Below are 16,002 nucleotides of genomic sequence, written 5' to 3' on the forward strand. Positions count from 1 at the left end.
TGATGTCATTTGCAAATACATCTGAATTTCTCCAGATTTAAAGGGCAATTATGAATTCTTTCTGGTATTTTACAAATGTACATTTAAGTATCAAGAAACTTCATATAAGAGGTTAACTGAGAATATAGGACCTGTTGAGAGAAGATGAAACCCTCATGTCCTCTGGATAGTTCAACAAGGTGTACATCATCATTTGAAAGAGGGGGGAAAACACTGTTTTCGTTTGTTTCCTATAGCTTAAAGTTCAGACTATTGGTTAAATTCAAATCTATAACACATTAACCCAAATAAATATTATCTGGAAGTAAAGATCAAATACTTCAAGAAAACCACCCTTCCGGGTGCACCTAGGATGGTAAGATGAGGTTTTCAGAATAAATTGATGAAGGAAAATGAAGTGCTTCATTGAGAATACACAAAAGAGTGCTCTAGACACAGACTACCATGTTCCCTTGGGATTCCCTATACTGTGATACTGAGTCATGCTTACCAATCTTGTGTAGAAGTGTTTGCAGTCTTATGAACTAGAAAAGAACAGAGTCAAGTTAAGAGATAACTTTTTTAACCTCATGTTAGTTAACTATAAGACTCAGTGTTCCCTTTTCAAAAAGCCTTATTTGACCCCCCTTTCAGCTACAACACCCAATACCCAATTTAAAATTCCCATTATGAACTAAAGAAAAGATTCTTCAAGATGTTCAGATGCCTATTTTATGAGCTATAATGATGATTGTGCTAAATTTGCAAACGATATGTCTTTGGAGAAAACATACTGAAGTTCACTGCACAGGCCTCTCAGTAAATTCAAATCTTTTTCTTGTGAAAAGACACTCTCAGATACTTAGAGTATCAGGTGGGACCAACAGTACATGTTTCTTCACGATGCCAACAGTTTTATCAGTGTCTAAGAATAATGACAACAGGTAGCATTTGCCCAGAAATTTTCAGGCTGGTAGAAACTTAACCATGCTCTGCTGTTTCATTCAAACCCATCACTGCCTATTTTCAGGTCCCACATTATCACAATACTCAAATGAGGAACTGTTGTTGCAAACCCAATAGAAAATAAGATACAAGGCAGACTAAGGCTTAAGCATGAGGGCTAATGTTTATTTTATAGTTGCTAGATGTTACATAATGAATTCTTTGTGTGAACATAATTTAAGAAGTAAAATGAGGCTAACTTCTTGCTACTGACTGTTTGATTCTTAAATCCACATCAGCAGCATTGTCTGGCCCCCACCACAGTTACTGGATCATTAATCTGTATTTTAATAGTATCTCCAGCAAGGATGCAGGTTCAGGGAACTAGAAGTAGGCTAGTGGGGCTAGTGGAGCTGGGAGAGTCTTGACAAGGCACTTTTTGCAATGACTAAAGCAAGTCTACCCAAGACAATAATGGTACTATATTCCTAAAATTAGAAAGTTTGGTAGAGATGCAGACACTTGGTGTACAGAACCAGGCGATGATGATACTAAATGACCTTGCTGGCTCTCATCCCTCTTTTGATAACCATCGAAGCTGCTGTCAGCTTTGCCATTCCCAGAAAAACATAGATGTGTGTCTGAACCTGAATCAATGTATAAATTTCAGATACTTAGAAATTAAAATTATGTATGTTTCATAGACTATCTCCAGGCTACCAAAATATTTTTTTGAGCACAGTCCAGGAGCAATTTTTTTTTCTTGTACGAGAAAATTAACAAAAAGAAAATATTATATATATATATATGTATATATATATATATGTATACATATACATATATATGTATATATAGTGATTCTTTGACCTTAGGAAATGGATCATACTAAACCTCAAGACAAACTACCTAGCGTCTTTTTCTTTATGTCATGTGTCTTGTTTCTACACTAGAGCAAGTCCTGTCTATTTGGAAGCAAGTCCATCTGTACATGTAAATAGAGCTTCAGATTCTTATAGCAGTATATGGAAGATTTTTTAGAGTTCTCACATACGTAATCTATAATAACTCTTCTACTTCCAGAACATTCCATTGCTTTGATTTTAGTTCTATTTTTATCTTCCTCATCTTTCTCCCTTTCTTTTCAGGCTCCTTCTGCTAACTCATCCCTCCACAAAATTAGAGGTATACCTCATATTAACTTAATCTTAAGATATTGTTCTCTCTCCAATAGTATCTTCTACTCTTTAATCTGTGGCCTATATACGTTACACCTAAAATAACATGGTTTTAGCTCTTAACTTGGTTCATTTTGCTGATTCCAACCACAGATTACTGACTTCACAAGAATATAACTCATGCATTTATTTTGTGATGTCCTCCCATTTTTCAATACTTATAGCAATGTCCAGCAGATCTGGACAAAGATGCCGTTTGAACTTGTGATAATATGTAATTCATACACACCTGACTATAACTCCTCTTCCACCATCCCATCCTTTGTCCTTGAACTACTGTCAGTCTAGTAGATACTAATCCAAATGAGTTTCCAGAACTATACTTTCTGAATCCTAATACATGCAAGAAATTAATGACTGCTTTATCTGAAGGCCAGAGATCTTGCCCTTTGTCTTCTAAAGACAGCCAGATAAGGTCACACTGAACTCTAGATCTGAAGATGATCAAGACTAAAGAGTTGGGATATGGGAAGTATTTAGTGACTCTTTTGCCATCATAATCCTTTTAATTTGGATCAACAAGGTTATGTGTATCAAATGCTGGGCTTTGTAAAAGGCACACAGCAAAATAAATGCTTAATCTTGTTTAGGTTGTCTGAACACTATACTTCATTTTTCTCATTAACTTCATAGGGTAAAATTAGCTTATAAATTTACCAGATATTTGATTCCTTAGATCAAAAGTCAGTAGAAAAGGGCAAGTGAGTACAATAAACTGTCTTTACAGTGGCCTCTTCTGATAAATTCAACTTTCCACTTGTATTATTTATCACTGAGCTTCCCATGAGGGCCATAAAGGACTTGATGCTGCCCATTAAAATGGGGAACTGCACTATAAATGATTCTTGATATGGACAAAATAATATGTATTTATTTGTAGATATAAATCACAAAAATATGCAGAAACATATATGGTAGAAATTCATTATTCCCTAAATAGTAAACATCTTTCTATGATTAAGATACTGATAGAATCACAAGACTGACAATGAACACTAAACTTTAGATGGTGAACTTAACTCATACCAATGTCATAAATTAAGAACCTAGATGCCCTTCAACGGAAGAATGGATGAAGAAAGTATGGAATATATACATATTAGAGTACTACTCAGCAGTAAAAAACAATGACTTCTTGAATTTTGCATGCAAAGGGACGGAAATAGAAAACAATATCCTGAGTGAGGTAAGCCAGACCCAAAAAGAGGGACATGGGATGTATTCACTCATATTTGGTTTCTAGCCATAAATAAAGGACATTGAGCCTATAATTCGTGATCCTAGAGAAGCTAAATAAGATGGTGAACCCAAAGAAAGACATATAGTCATCCTCCTGGAGATTAACTTTCATCGGGCGATGAAAGCAGACAGAGACAGAGACACAAATTGGAACACCAGACTGAAATCCCAAGATCCAAATCAGGAGCAGAAGGAGAGAGAGCATGAGCAAGGAACTCAGGACCGCAAGGGGTGCACCCACATACTGAGACATTGGGGATGATCTATCGGGAACTCAACAAGGCCAGCTGGACTGGGTCTAAAAAAGCATGGGATAAAACCGGACTCACTGAACATAGCAGACAATGAGGACTGCTGAGAAGTCAAGATCAATGACACTGGGTTTTGATCCTACTGCACGTACTGACTTTGTAGGAGCCTAGGCAGTTTGGATGCTCACCTTACTAGACCTGGAAGGAGGTGGGTGGTCCTTGGACTTCCCACAAGGGAGGGAACCTGGACTGCTCTTCGAGCTGATGAGGGAGGGGGACTTGATTGGAGGACGGGGGAGGGATATGGGAGGCAGTGGCAGGAAGGATGAAGAAATCTTAAATAAATAAATAAATAAATAAATAAATAAAAGAATGATACAGATGTTCTAGGTCTTCCAGGAGATGTTTGCATGACTAGTCTCCAACCAAAAGAAACTAAGATTGTGAAATATACATGGGACAGTGACAAACAAAATCAATGTTTTCACCATTCTATCAGTTACAGGGTATATGCATTTGTGTTTTGAACATTGTTATCAAACAACAAGCCTGCCTGGAAAAAGCATCATCTTGAAATACAGTGCTCTCCAAAAGCCTACAAACTCATGGAAATTGAACTACTAAGCCACCCCTGAGTCAAGGAAGAAATAAGAAAGAAATTAAAGACTTCCTAGAATTTAATAAAAATGAAGGCACAATGTACCCACACCTACAGGACACTATGAAAGCAATTCTAAGAGGAAAGTTCATAGCATTAAGTGCCTACGTAAAAAAAGTAAAGAAATCCCACACTAGTGACTTAACAGCACACCTGAAAGCTCTAGAACAAAAAGAAGCAAACTCACCCAGAAGGAGCAAATGTCAGGAAATAATCAAATTGAAGGCTGAAATCATTAAAATAGAAAAAAAGAAAACAATATAAAGAATCAATGAAACAAAGAGCTGGTTCTTTGTGAAAATTAACAAGACAGGCAAACCCTTATCCAAACTAATCCAAAGGCAGAGACAGAACATCCAAATTAAAACTAATCTAAAGGCAGAGAGAGAACATCAAAATTAACAAAATCGGGAATGAAAAGGGGTGCATAACAACACACACTGAGCAAATTCAGATAAATCATTAGATCAAACTACAAAAACCTGTACTCCACAAAATTGGAAAATGTAAAATAAATGAACAGTTTTCTGGATAAGCACCACATACCAAAATTAAATCAAGACCAGGTGAACAATCTATAGCCTGCAAGGAAATAGAAGCTGTCATCAAAAGCCTTTCAACCAAAAAAGCCAGGGCAAGATGAGTTCAGTGCAGAATTCTACCAGAACTTCAAAGCTAATACCTATACTCTACATAGTAGGAACAGAAGGAATATTCCACTCTTTTTATGAGGCTACAATTATCTTGATACTGAAACCACACAAAGACTCATCCAAGAAAGAGAAGTACAGACCAATCTCACTCATGAACATAGATGCAAAAGTACTCAATAAAATACTGGCAAACTAAATTCAAAAACACACTAAAAATCATCCACTACGATCAAGTCAACTTCATCCCAGAGATGCAGGGATGGTTCAACACACAAAAATTTATCAATATAATCCACCATATAAATAAACTGTAAGAAATAAAAATCATATGGTCATCTCATTAGATGCTGAAAAGGCATTCCACAATGATGTGGGATTCCCCTCTGTATGTTGTGAATACTATTGGTTAATAAAGAATCTGTCTTGGGCCTGGAAGGGCAGAATAGAGGTAGGTGGGGAAAACTATACTGAATGCTGGGAGAAAGAAGGTAGGGTCAGAGAGAAGCCATGGAGTTGCCACCAGAGACAGAAGCAAGCTGTCAGCTAGAACCATGACAGTAGCCAGTAGCATCATGGTGAAATATAAAATAATGGAGGTGGGTTAGTTCTAGAATTAAGAGCTAGCTAGCAATAGCAAGTAATTGGCCAAGCAATGATTTAAATAATAGAGTTTCTGTGAGGTTATTTCAGGAGTCTGGGTGGCCAGGAAACAAGTGGCCTCCTATAACATGACAAAATCCAACAACCCTTCATGATAAAGGTCTTGGAGAGAGCAGAGATACAAGAAACATATCTAAACATAATAAAAAGCAATATATAGCAAGATGACAGTCAACATCATATTAAATGGAAAGGAATTCAAAGCAATTCCACTAAAATCAGGAACAAGACAAGGCTGTCTACTCTCTCCATATCTATTCAACCTAGTTCTTGATGTTCTGGCTATAGCAATAAGACAACAAAAGGAGATCAAGGGGATTCAAATTAGAAAGGAAGAAGTTGAACTTTCAAGATTTGCAGATGAGATTATACTTTAAGTGACCCCCAAAACTCTACCAGGTAACGTATACAGCTGATAGATACCTTCAGTAATGTGGCAGGAGGCAAGATCAACTAAAAAAATCAGGAACCCTCCTATGTACAAATGAAGCTGAGAAAGAAATCAGAGAAACATAACCCTTCACAATAGTCAAAAATAACATAAAATATCTTAGGGTAACACTAACCTAAGAAGTGAAAGACTTGTTTTACAAGAACAGGCAAATTTTCAAGATTACTAAGCTGTGTAGCCATGCTACCTTTGAAGCTATGACAGTACAGAATTTAGTAAGTTGGGTATGAAAACATGAGCGATTCCATCACAAACCTTAACGGTTAGTCTTCATGATGCTGTCAAATTAGCCTTGCTCTGGTCAAACTATACTGAAGAAAACATCAAAATGAGATGCCACACTTCAGTCTCATAAATCATTTGACCCTAAGGAGAATTAGAATAATAAATGCTATGTAGAGATATCATAAATTCATTCATCCTGAATGTTCCATGCAGTACCTTTCCTATATCCCCTTACATTATATAAGACCCACCCTTTATTCTCTCAAGAACTATCTTTGGAAGCCAAACATGAAGAAACAGAGTAGCCAGTGGCAGGCTTTGGGGTGTATTCAGCTTTTGTCCTTTGACCCCTCTATGGGAGGAATGAATTATAAAAGTAGCAGTGAAGACATATGATCGATCTGCAGAAAGAATATGTCTTAAGAGGAAACATTACATCCTCTACAGCAAGATTATGGATATGTTAATTCTGTTTAACCACATAAGTAGAGCAATATTATGTGACAAAGATCAGTATGTGTGTATATGCATGTGTGTGTACATGTATGTGTGAATGCACACACATGTATATGTTTAAACCTATATGTGTAAGTGGTATTTATGTATAGTTAGCTCTTCTAAATTTTTCTATTTTATTTCTTTGATTCTCAGTCTCCATTATTATAGCTGAATTCAGTTTCTCCTTGATCATCTCATATTTTATATATTGCAACTGAGTCCTTAGCAGTCTATCTTCCACTCTAGAATTTGACTTGTCTAAATTGAATATATCCTGATTGGTATTACCATGCATATGTGTGTGTGTGATTTAATGTTTTGATATAGTTAAATAGGACTCAAAGAACCAACAATTTACTGAATTAACATTGATGTCCCTTTGACCCTGAGATGAAAATTTATGACTGTAAATTCTATTACATGAATTCATTAAAATACTTTAATATATGAAAACTAAGAGATCATGAGCATTTGGATAATGCTATATTAACACTAGCCACTGTTTGAACAAGCAAGATGTGAATGATGATGACTTCACTGTACTTATTATTTTCTGATGCTTTTCTCCTTTCCTTTCATATCTACACAAACTGTTTTCTTTGCAGCTTAGAAACCTTGGTAAAGTAGGGCCATATCTGCAAATATCCTGCATGAGGAGCTGGATTCATTCACTGTCTAGCTCCTTCAAGTCTATAGCCAAGAATAAAGACCTAAGTTGTCCCTGCTACACTAATTATCCAAAGGAACACTTGGAGCAAGCTCCAATCTCACTTTAATCTCTTTTCTCTTACTAAATATCTTACCTATATGTCTTCTCAGATTTTTCTATCATTCCTTTTCTTAGATCATCCATTGTATACAGCCTGTTCAATTTGCTTTTATAATTTTTCTGTTTTGTCTAACTACTGTATCGATGTGACAAAAATAAATGCTGCTACCAATTTTGTTGAAAAATTCAGGATACACTGGGAATGAAACATCCTTTTATATGTTTACTTATAAACTTTTCATGAGTAGAAATGCTATCAAAGACACACTAATTATGAATAGAACGTTAAAATGCAGACTCTATGCTGTTGTTGAAATATGCTAAATAACTTCTGCCAGGCTTGTCTGTTCCTACAAAGGAAATCGACCTCCTGATGTGTACTTTCTCTACTTAAGGACCTGGTCAAAGTTAGTTTGACTAAAACATTTCCAGGAAATACCACCTCAAAAGTTCTAATTGAATATTTAAATGTTCCATTTATTTGATAGATGGATATTATACATCTCTAACTATGTCTTGAAATTTAACATAACATAAACTTATCTCTGTCTACTTTTCAGACCTGTCTACAATTTTAAATAGAGAATGCAAGGGAATCTCTGGAGTAGACAATGGCTTAATGGATAATGTGGAAACTCTTCAGGCAACTCTTATACTCCTATCCATACTCCCTTGAGAATCCTCCTCTTAATCCTTTCTAGAGAGAATTTCTGCTATGCCTGTGACTGAAATAACTCATTTGCCAATAAATTCCCCCATTTATTTATATAATTGACGCACTAGTTTCTTCTTTGTACACTGAAATTATCTAGTTCTGCATACTTCTGTAAAGACATTCCCCACAGAACATATCTTCAAAAGCATTTCAGGGTGATCTATTCTGTATATATACCATACATAGAGTTTCCCACATCACTAGATATGTTGTGTCTTTGGACAATCATGTTCGGAATTAACTGCATTCATATTTTGAATCTTAGCAGTTACACCTTCCTTGTCTCATCTTAGAGGTTAATTCTTTGCCCACCACCATGTGTCTATAACTTGCACTCTCTGCCACTGTCTCTATCTCTAGCTATCTAGCTAGCTAGCTAGCTATCTCCCCAACTCTTTAATTATACCCTACTGGTATGACCTTGGCCAGTTGACATGTCTTCTAGTATTATCCCAAACAATTAAAATCATCTTCCTTCCTTAAAATTCTTGATGAAATCACTAGAAAAGGCCAGTCTAATTTCATTTATGCTAGATGATGGAATACTATTCACAATCTAGCTTTACTTTCCTCAGCCCTTGAGCATATAATTCTCAGACCTTAGAAAGTAGCATGGAGATTTACACACAAGTGATCCTTACACATTAGAAAATGATCTATATATTATATGAACTATATTGTAGTAGAACTTAGATGAGAAATGCACTGTAACCTGTGACTTCAGATATAAGGCACATATATTGAGAATAACAATAACAGGTCTGCAGATTTGTTGGAAGATTGTTAAATGATGTGTTTATAAAGATAGTTCAAAATTAATGTTCAATAAGCGGGAGCTATTTATGCTGTTTGTTTGTATCTGACAGTTTTAATTTATTGTATTGTGAACATTTCCCCATTTCATCAGCTAGCCTTTGAAAATATGATTATAAACTGCTACACAATAATAAATCACACAGATACACCTTAATTTATTTTTACCAAGTGCTCATCGGTGGACATTTATGTGGATGGTTTTTAACTGCATACTCTTAAATAACACTGCAATAAATATCACAATACATAAATCTTCAGAAACATTTCCAAATATTTTCCCAGGAAGAATCCTAAGGAGTAGAAAAGTTTAAGGCTATAGAAACTTTTGTCAAGTTACTCTTCAGAGAAACCAACTGACTTCCCACTCTCCATGTACTTGACTTTCTAGTCACTACATTCCTATACAATTTCAGTATATTTTACATTTTGCTCTCTCTCTCTCTCTCTCTCTCTCTCTCTCTCTCTCTCTCTCTCTCTCTCTCTCTCTCTGTGTGTGTGTGTGTGTGTGTGTGAGTTTGTGTATGAATGTGTGTCTTTTCTTTCCCCAGTACGTGGTAGGTATACTGATATTTTTCTGTCATTTGCTACAATATTTACACACTCTTCCATATTAGTGCCACTAAATTCTTTTGATATCAGAGGAACAACTGCAATGAAGAAACCAAACTGTCTTTTGGTAACATGGACACATTCAATATATTTCACCTCACATGAAATACAAAGTTATGTAATATCTGTAAGTCATGTCTTTAATTAGTAAAGAAAGTCACCCCTCCTATCTTACCAATCCTCAGTCTTTGACAAAATTTAACTGTGGAACATTTGCAGTTTTCTTCCATTCATACCCCATGTGAAATGTCCTCCTTTTAAGACATAAATTCTACCTTCTATAAGTGGCAGAATCATTATTACAAAATAATAGAAAGGACAAGACTACTTAAGCCTAAGATTTTTTTTACGTCAATCAAGATTTTATTTGAATCATTGGTATAAACGGCCCTTTATGGCATTAGGAGTTTAATTAAACACCACATTGCTCATAAATCCTACTTATCACCTGGTGTAGAGAAGATAACACCTAAGTGACACCACACATTGTCACTAAGGATTTTTGGAGTCTTAACAGATGTGTGCTTTGTCTATAGTCTCTCTAACATCAACATGTTATAGTTATCCCAAAATATGTTAAGCGAAAGAGGAAAAAAGACACATAAATGATATTCAACTTTCAAGTGCTTTAACTAAAAGCACTAATTGATGTCTTGGTATATGTAGTTTTATAAGTCTTTGTAATTTAAGCCTTCCATATATTTCACAATCTTTTAAAATATTTCTTTTATTTTTGTGTTTATAAGTACATCAGAATGGGGGCATTGTCTTCTTTCCCCAAAGCCTCCTATGTAATCCTCAGTACTCTTTTTCCAAATTCATGCTCTTATTTATTGTTATTATATATATGCATATAACTATTATATATGTACAAATATTCTTAAATATATAATCAACTCTACATAAAGAACTAGCATAGTTGTGTTTCAATAGAATTTTAATAAATAAATCTTGCCTAAAGATCAAAGAGCAAAACTGCCCCACTAGTCAGCCTTAAGTGGTTAAAAAAAATAAAATTTGATCAGAAAAACCCCCTGAAAAATCTCCTATATGAAGGTATGGCCCAGATGTCCCAACATTTTAAAGCACCCCTATTACAGTTTCCCATGAGTCCTACATCCAGAACAGCTTCAAGACTGCTGGCTGAGATAATCCGGTCTCACAGAATACTTCAGTCAAGAATTCACCATAATCCTAAATTTTCTTTGGGTCCCCATAAGATTATCATCACCCCCAATCAGCCGGAAGTCACCTAGAAAATTGTGCCCACATTCCCCAAAAATGATTATGAATGTTTGTTCTTATTTAGTGTGTTAGTTACAAGTTGTTATGGATAATGGTCAGGAAAAAAACTAAACAATGGAAATCAGATTCAAGGTTGTTTTGAAAAGAAAAAAGGTGGATATTGATATAGAAAAAACAGGTAAATTATTTAATCTTCTCTGAAAAAGGAAGATATAGATATGATTTTATTTTGAAAAGAAAAAAGTGAGATATAGATATGATAGGATAAAAGGGTAGATTATTGAATCTACTCTGAAAAGAAAAATGAAGGATACAGATATAAGATTAAACGTAGATTATTGAATCTACTTTTAAAAAGCAACTACTAGCTTTAAATGTTTCACATTGAATTGAAGTTTTGTATATTATAAATAAATTTTATATATTGATCATATTTGAAATTAATTTTGTTAAAATATACTGTACATATGTTTTACTCTTGTTCAAGGTATTGTACATATATAACTCATTTAAAAATGTAATGCAAATTTTTAGTCCTTGGAAATTATTATTACCAACTGTTTAGGATAATAAGGAAATATAGTTTAGTAGTTAATCACCTAGTATAATTAAACTTGTAGTCAAATTACATATGTTTTCAAGTCAAACAAAGATATATTTTAGATTGACATGTCATCTTTAAGCTCTTCAGAGATGTATAGAATATGGCATTTAAGATTTAAAAAAGATGTTTTAATAACCTAGGTTCTTCTTTTTTATGACAATAAGACATGTCTGCTTCTGGCAGCACCAGTCTACTTCAGAGAAGATAATGGGCATCAAAGAAACTGTACATGGGGTGTACTTTCTTTGTGGCAAAAATAATCCACTAGGAAAGAAATACCTCGACTTGACAGTATGTTGTTCTACTTAGACAAGCAGGACACAAAATATCTGGCTTCACTGAAAAATCTGTCAGATATGCTAGGCCTGTAGGCTAAAGATGGATACCCCATTATTGCAGAGGATCTTTTGATGACTGTCCAAGCAGTCACTTGAGTCTTCATTACTCACATTTATTGGAAGTCACTTGTTTGTACATCCTGTTTACTCAGTTAATATTATTTCCCTTTCGGGTCTCTGAGGGAGTTGGAGATTAGATAGGTATGATATAGTTTTCCTTGTTTTTCTTGTTTACCTGATGCTGAAAGCAAGTTATGATAGAAAGTAAATTAGGTACAAGACTTTGTACTCACCAAGATAGAATAGATATAGAAGACTTTCTCTGAATTTGTCAAATGCAAATGAACTAGACACTGTTGACATATTAATTGCCTGTATATATTATATATAGTCATTGCACTTACTGTGTATACTTTATCTTATATTGGTTATAGCCTTCCTTTTTATTTTAAATAAAAAAGGAAAATGCAGTGGCATTTCATTTGTATTTTAATAAACAAATCTTACCTGAACATCAGAGAGTAAAATAGCCCCACTGGTCAGATAAGGCAGTGGTAACACACACCTTTGTTCCCAGTAGCCACACTAGTTGCCATAGATACTTGGTGGTACATATCTTTAATCCCAGAACTAGAGAGGATTATAAAACTGGCAGAGAAAGTTCTCAGTCAGAGTCTTTTTCTGAGACTCTTGGAGGATCACGATTTCAGACTGAGGTGGAGGTAAGAACCAGTGGCTGGCTGCTTTGCTTTTATGGTCTCCAGGTTGAACCCCAATGTCTTTCTCTGAGTTTTTACTAATCATACTTCAATCTAGAGTGACCTAAGAAGTGTTACTGCTTAGAGTGGGTGACATAGTCTTTCTCAGAGAAGAGCACAGCAACTGTTTAGCAATACTAAATGCCCAGCTCTGATAAAATGCACATAACAAGCAATATTACACAGTTAGCAGTTTATATTTCACAAACTTTAAAAATGATTTAGAAATATTGTTAGTGCTCTAAAGAAACAAGGTTAACTTTGATCATTGGATTACGACTTAGGTCTACTGACCGTATTCCCAGTCAAGAGAAGGCTAAGGCAGCACTAGGTTGGCTCTCCTACCTAAAGTCACATGCCTTGGATCTTTATTTCATTAAAGTCATATATGACACTGTCGTGTCAAGTGTTTTGCAATTGCTCTTCCACTTTATCCGCCCACCTTTTCACATGCCCATGCTGCAGGAATGTTCCATACGTTGACCATGGGAACTTTTTTTTTCCCCTTTGCATTCTGCTTGGTTCAGTTAGGGGAGGCTCCCAAACAGCTGCTGAGTGGAGGCAAACCAGTGAAGTCACGGTCATCCTTATATCACCTCTCCCAAAGTTTTTCTCCTGCTTCCTGGTCTTCCCAAAGCTACCTTCTCCATATGACTTCTGCCAGGATCTGAAACGTTCATAATTCCTTCGGAATGAGAGACATCATAGCAGATAGTTATTAAACCTTGACTTGCTGAAACAAACACATGATCTCCTATCCCTATATATCTGTAGGTGTTTCCATTGCAAATAAATCTATGTTTCAGTGATTTATATTGAGGGTGCCATCTCAAACACTTGTTTTTAACCACCTGTTGGAAACTTACCCCATAAAATTGAAGATGAACCCAAAGAAAGTTTCAAGGTTTAAAAGTTAGTATTCTAAGGGACAAAGGACTTCGTATAAATGCTACTATGAATTATTTATCTCCGCCTCATCAATGGGAAAATTAAAACGACAGTAATAGAAGTATGGGTCTTGACTCAAAGATGTGCAATCACCTGCATGTTAGCTTTTCAGCAGGAGGAGGACACATTCAACATTTTTGGAAAAGCGATCCTGATTAGTTTAGTAGGGGAAGCTATAGCACAAGGACCCAGGAACAAGAATCTTATGATTTCAGAGACTGCTGCCTATTGAGACAAACCTCTCAGTGCACACAGAATTTCCCCGGGTGTGGTGCTTCCGCATTCCTAGTTATACATTGCAGGGTGCACATGCTAATTCCACCTATCATGCTCCATTTGTGAAGTGAATTCTATGTATATGCCAGTACAGGGATTACACAACATCACAACAAGATGGAAATGTAGTCAAATGGTTCTTGGCGGCTGACAATATTTTTTATATCTTTGTCACCAACAATATTTTTTTCCTATTACACTGTGCAAGACTTTAGCAGTCCTTCATGTTTCACTTCAGGAGCAACTTAAGTTTCTATTAAGGCAACCCAAAGACTCCTTAGTATGTCACCTATCTCTTTTTAACACTGTTTTTCTGCACAAAGTTGACTTTGAAATTCCATATGGCTTAGCAACATCTGTAGATTTACTGTGCCATTTTATTCTCCCTGATGATCAATAAAGCTTTGGAAGAAAGTGAATCTCAGCATCAAAATTGGGAGTCTTCAGTGGCCTATATCCTTCCAGATGAACACAAACACAATCCTCTTATATCTTTTCAGTACCTTTTCTGCTATCCTCAATCCATTAAGAAAGTGTCTCCTTGAACTGAACTAGAGTTTGTGAATCGGAGCAGGATATCTCAGGAGAAAAGCCCCATTCTAGTGGGTAGTGTCTGAATCATCACTGACACCAGCCAATAGTGGGTATAATAAGATGATGCAGATCCTAAAATGAAGTATCATACGTTGTGATGATATTTGGGGGATTTTCAAACTGATTTCTCAGTTTGTTTGTAATGTAGCCTATCTCAAATCCAGTGAATTTGTAGAGCAGACCATAAATTTCTCATGAAAAAACTCAAAATAAAGAAGTTAATTTACAGAAAATAAATGATAATTCCAGCCCTGGAATTCTGAAATTCATACTTTCTGATATAAAATTTGATCTTCTGATTTGTTGATGTGTTCTGCTGCAAATTTCCATCTCAGAATTTTTTTTTTGAAGGTGTCAAGAAAGCCTTTAATGAATCTATTTTACAAATGCACCGGAGAGTCACGCAATGCTGCCTGCATTCGATGCAATCCTGGGCCACAAGTCTGCACACTCCTTTGCAACTGGACCCGTGATAGCAGAACCTTTCATCTCGCCTTTATTGTTTACTATGACCCCTGCGTTGTCTTCAAAATAGAGAAACACCCCATCTTTTCTTCGATATGACTTTCGTTGTCGAGTTACAACGGCTGGATGGACCTTTTTTCTCAGCTCTGGTTTGCCTTTCTTAACCGTGGCCATCACCATGTCGCCCACACCAGCAGCAGGAAGTCTGTTCAGCCGTCCCTTGATTCCCTTCACAGAGATGATATACAAATTTTTGGCTCCTGTATTGTCAGCACAGTTGATCACAGCTCCTACCGGAAGACCCAGGGATATCCGGAATTTCGCTCCGGAGGACCCACCACGTCCTCGCTTCGACATCTTGAATGCCCGGAAAGAGTCAAAAAGCCCATCTCAGAAATTTTGAAAAGGACTTCCTTCCATAGTGTTTCCAACTCAGTATTTAACCTCCAGGTTTTGTACATGTACATCATCATCAATCTTAATTTTTCTCCTCATATTGTTTGTGGAGCTTTCTATTTTGATAAAAAGTCAGATATTAAAGGCAAGAAAATGAGCAAATGAAAACAATTTTGTAAATATATGCTAGTGCATGTCTCTAGAAATATCTAGAGATAATGTTCATCTCTCTGCTGGTGTGACAGACTGCACAGTAATTAGAGTCATCTGGAACAAGTTAGGGATGCTTGGGTGTCACTTATGAGTGGGTTGCTCCAGCTGATTTTCTGCTTCACAGGAGAGGTTTTGCTATCCACACCCTTAGGCGAGGTCTTCTCCCTTCTACTACTCAGTGATTGAAAACTTGAATTCATCCCAAGGCCAGAGAGACCTCTGGCCTCTATTAGCCAGTACTCTTTTCTTGTACAGGGAGGAATGCTAGAAGCTGACAGCAAATTCTTCACTTGCTCTTGCCTCTGGGGTAATCTTCAGTGGAGGGCTTCACTGTGGAGCTGTACTGCTGATTTCTGACTCACTGCAGGGCACCTCTTAGTGCGGGGGCTGCAGGCAGCTCCTGGACATGGATATGTGGGCTATGTGGAAGCTCTGCCCAGTCAAGCTAAAACAATAAAGTAC

At 36.1% G+C, this 16,002-nt stretch overlaps 1 protein-coding gene across 1 annotated transcript; it reads right to left on the reverse strand.

Annotated features, from left to right (window-relative positions):
- Positions 1-14,803: 14,803 nt before the first annotated feature.
- On the reverse strand, positions 14,804-15,312 carry LOC142834638 (large ribosomal subunit protein uL14-like). Its single transcript, XM_075947430.1, has one exon. The coding sequence runs from the start codon at positions 15,286-15,288 to the stop codon at positions 14,866-14,868; it is 423 nt and encodes a 140-aa protein (XP_075803545.1). The 5' UTR covers positions 15,289-15,312; the 3' UTR covers positions 14,804-14,865.
- Positions 15,313-16,002: the final 690 nt, after the last annotated feature.

The sequence above is a fragment of the Microtus pennsylvanicus genome, chromosome 14 (genome assembly GCF_037038515.1).
Source record: "Microtus pennsylvanicus isolate mMicPen1 chromosome 14, mMicPen1.hap1, whole genome shotgun sequence".
Taxonomy (NCBI): Eukaryota; Metazoa; Chordata; class Mammalia; order Rodentia; family Cricetidae; genus Microtus; species Microtus pennsylvanicus.

Bases quoted from the DNA above. Each gene is read 5' to 3' on its own strand.
- LOC142834638 (XM_075947430.1), bottom strand. From the start codon at position 15,288: ATGTCGAAGCGAGGACGTGGTGGGTCCTCCGGAGCGAAATTCCGGATA.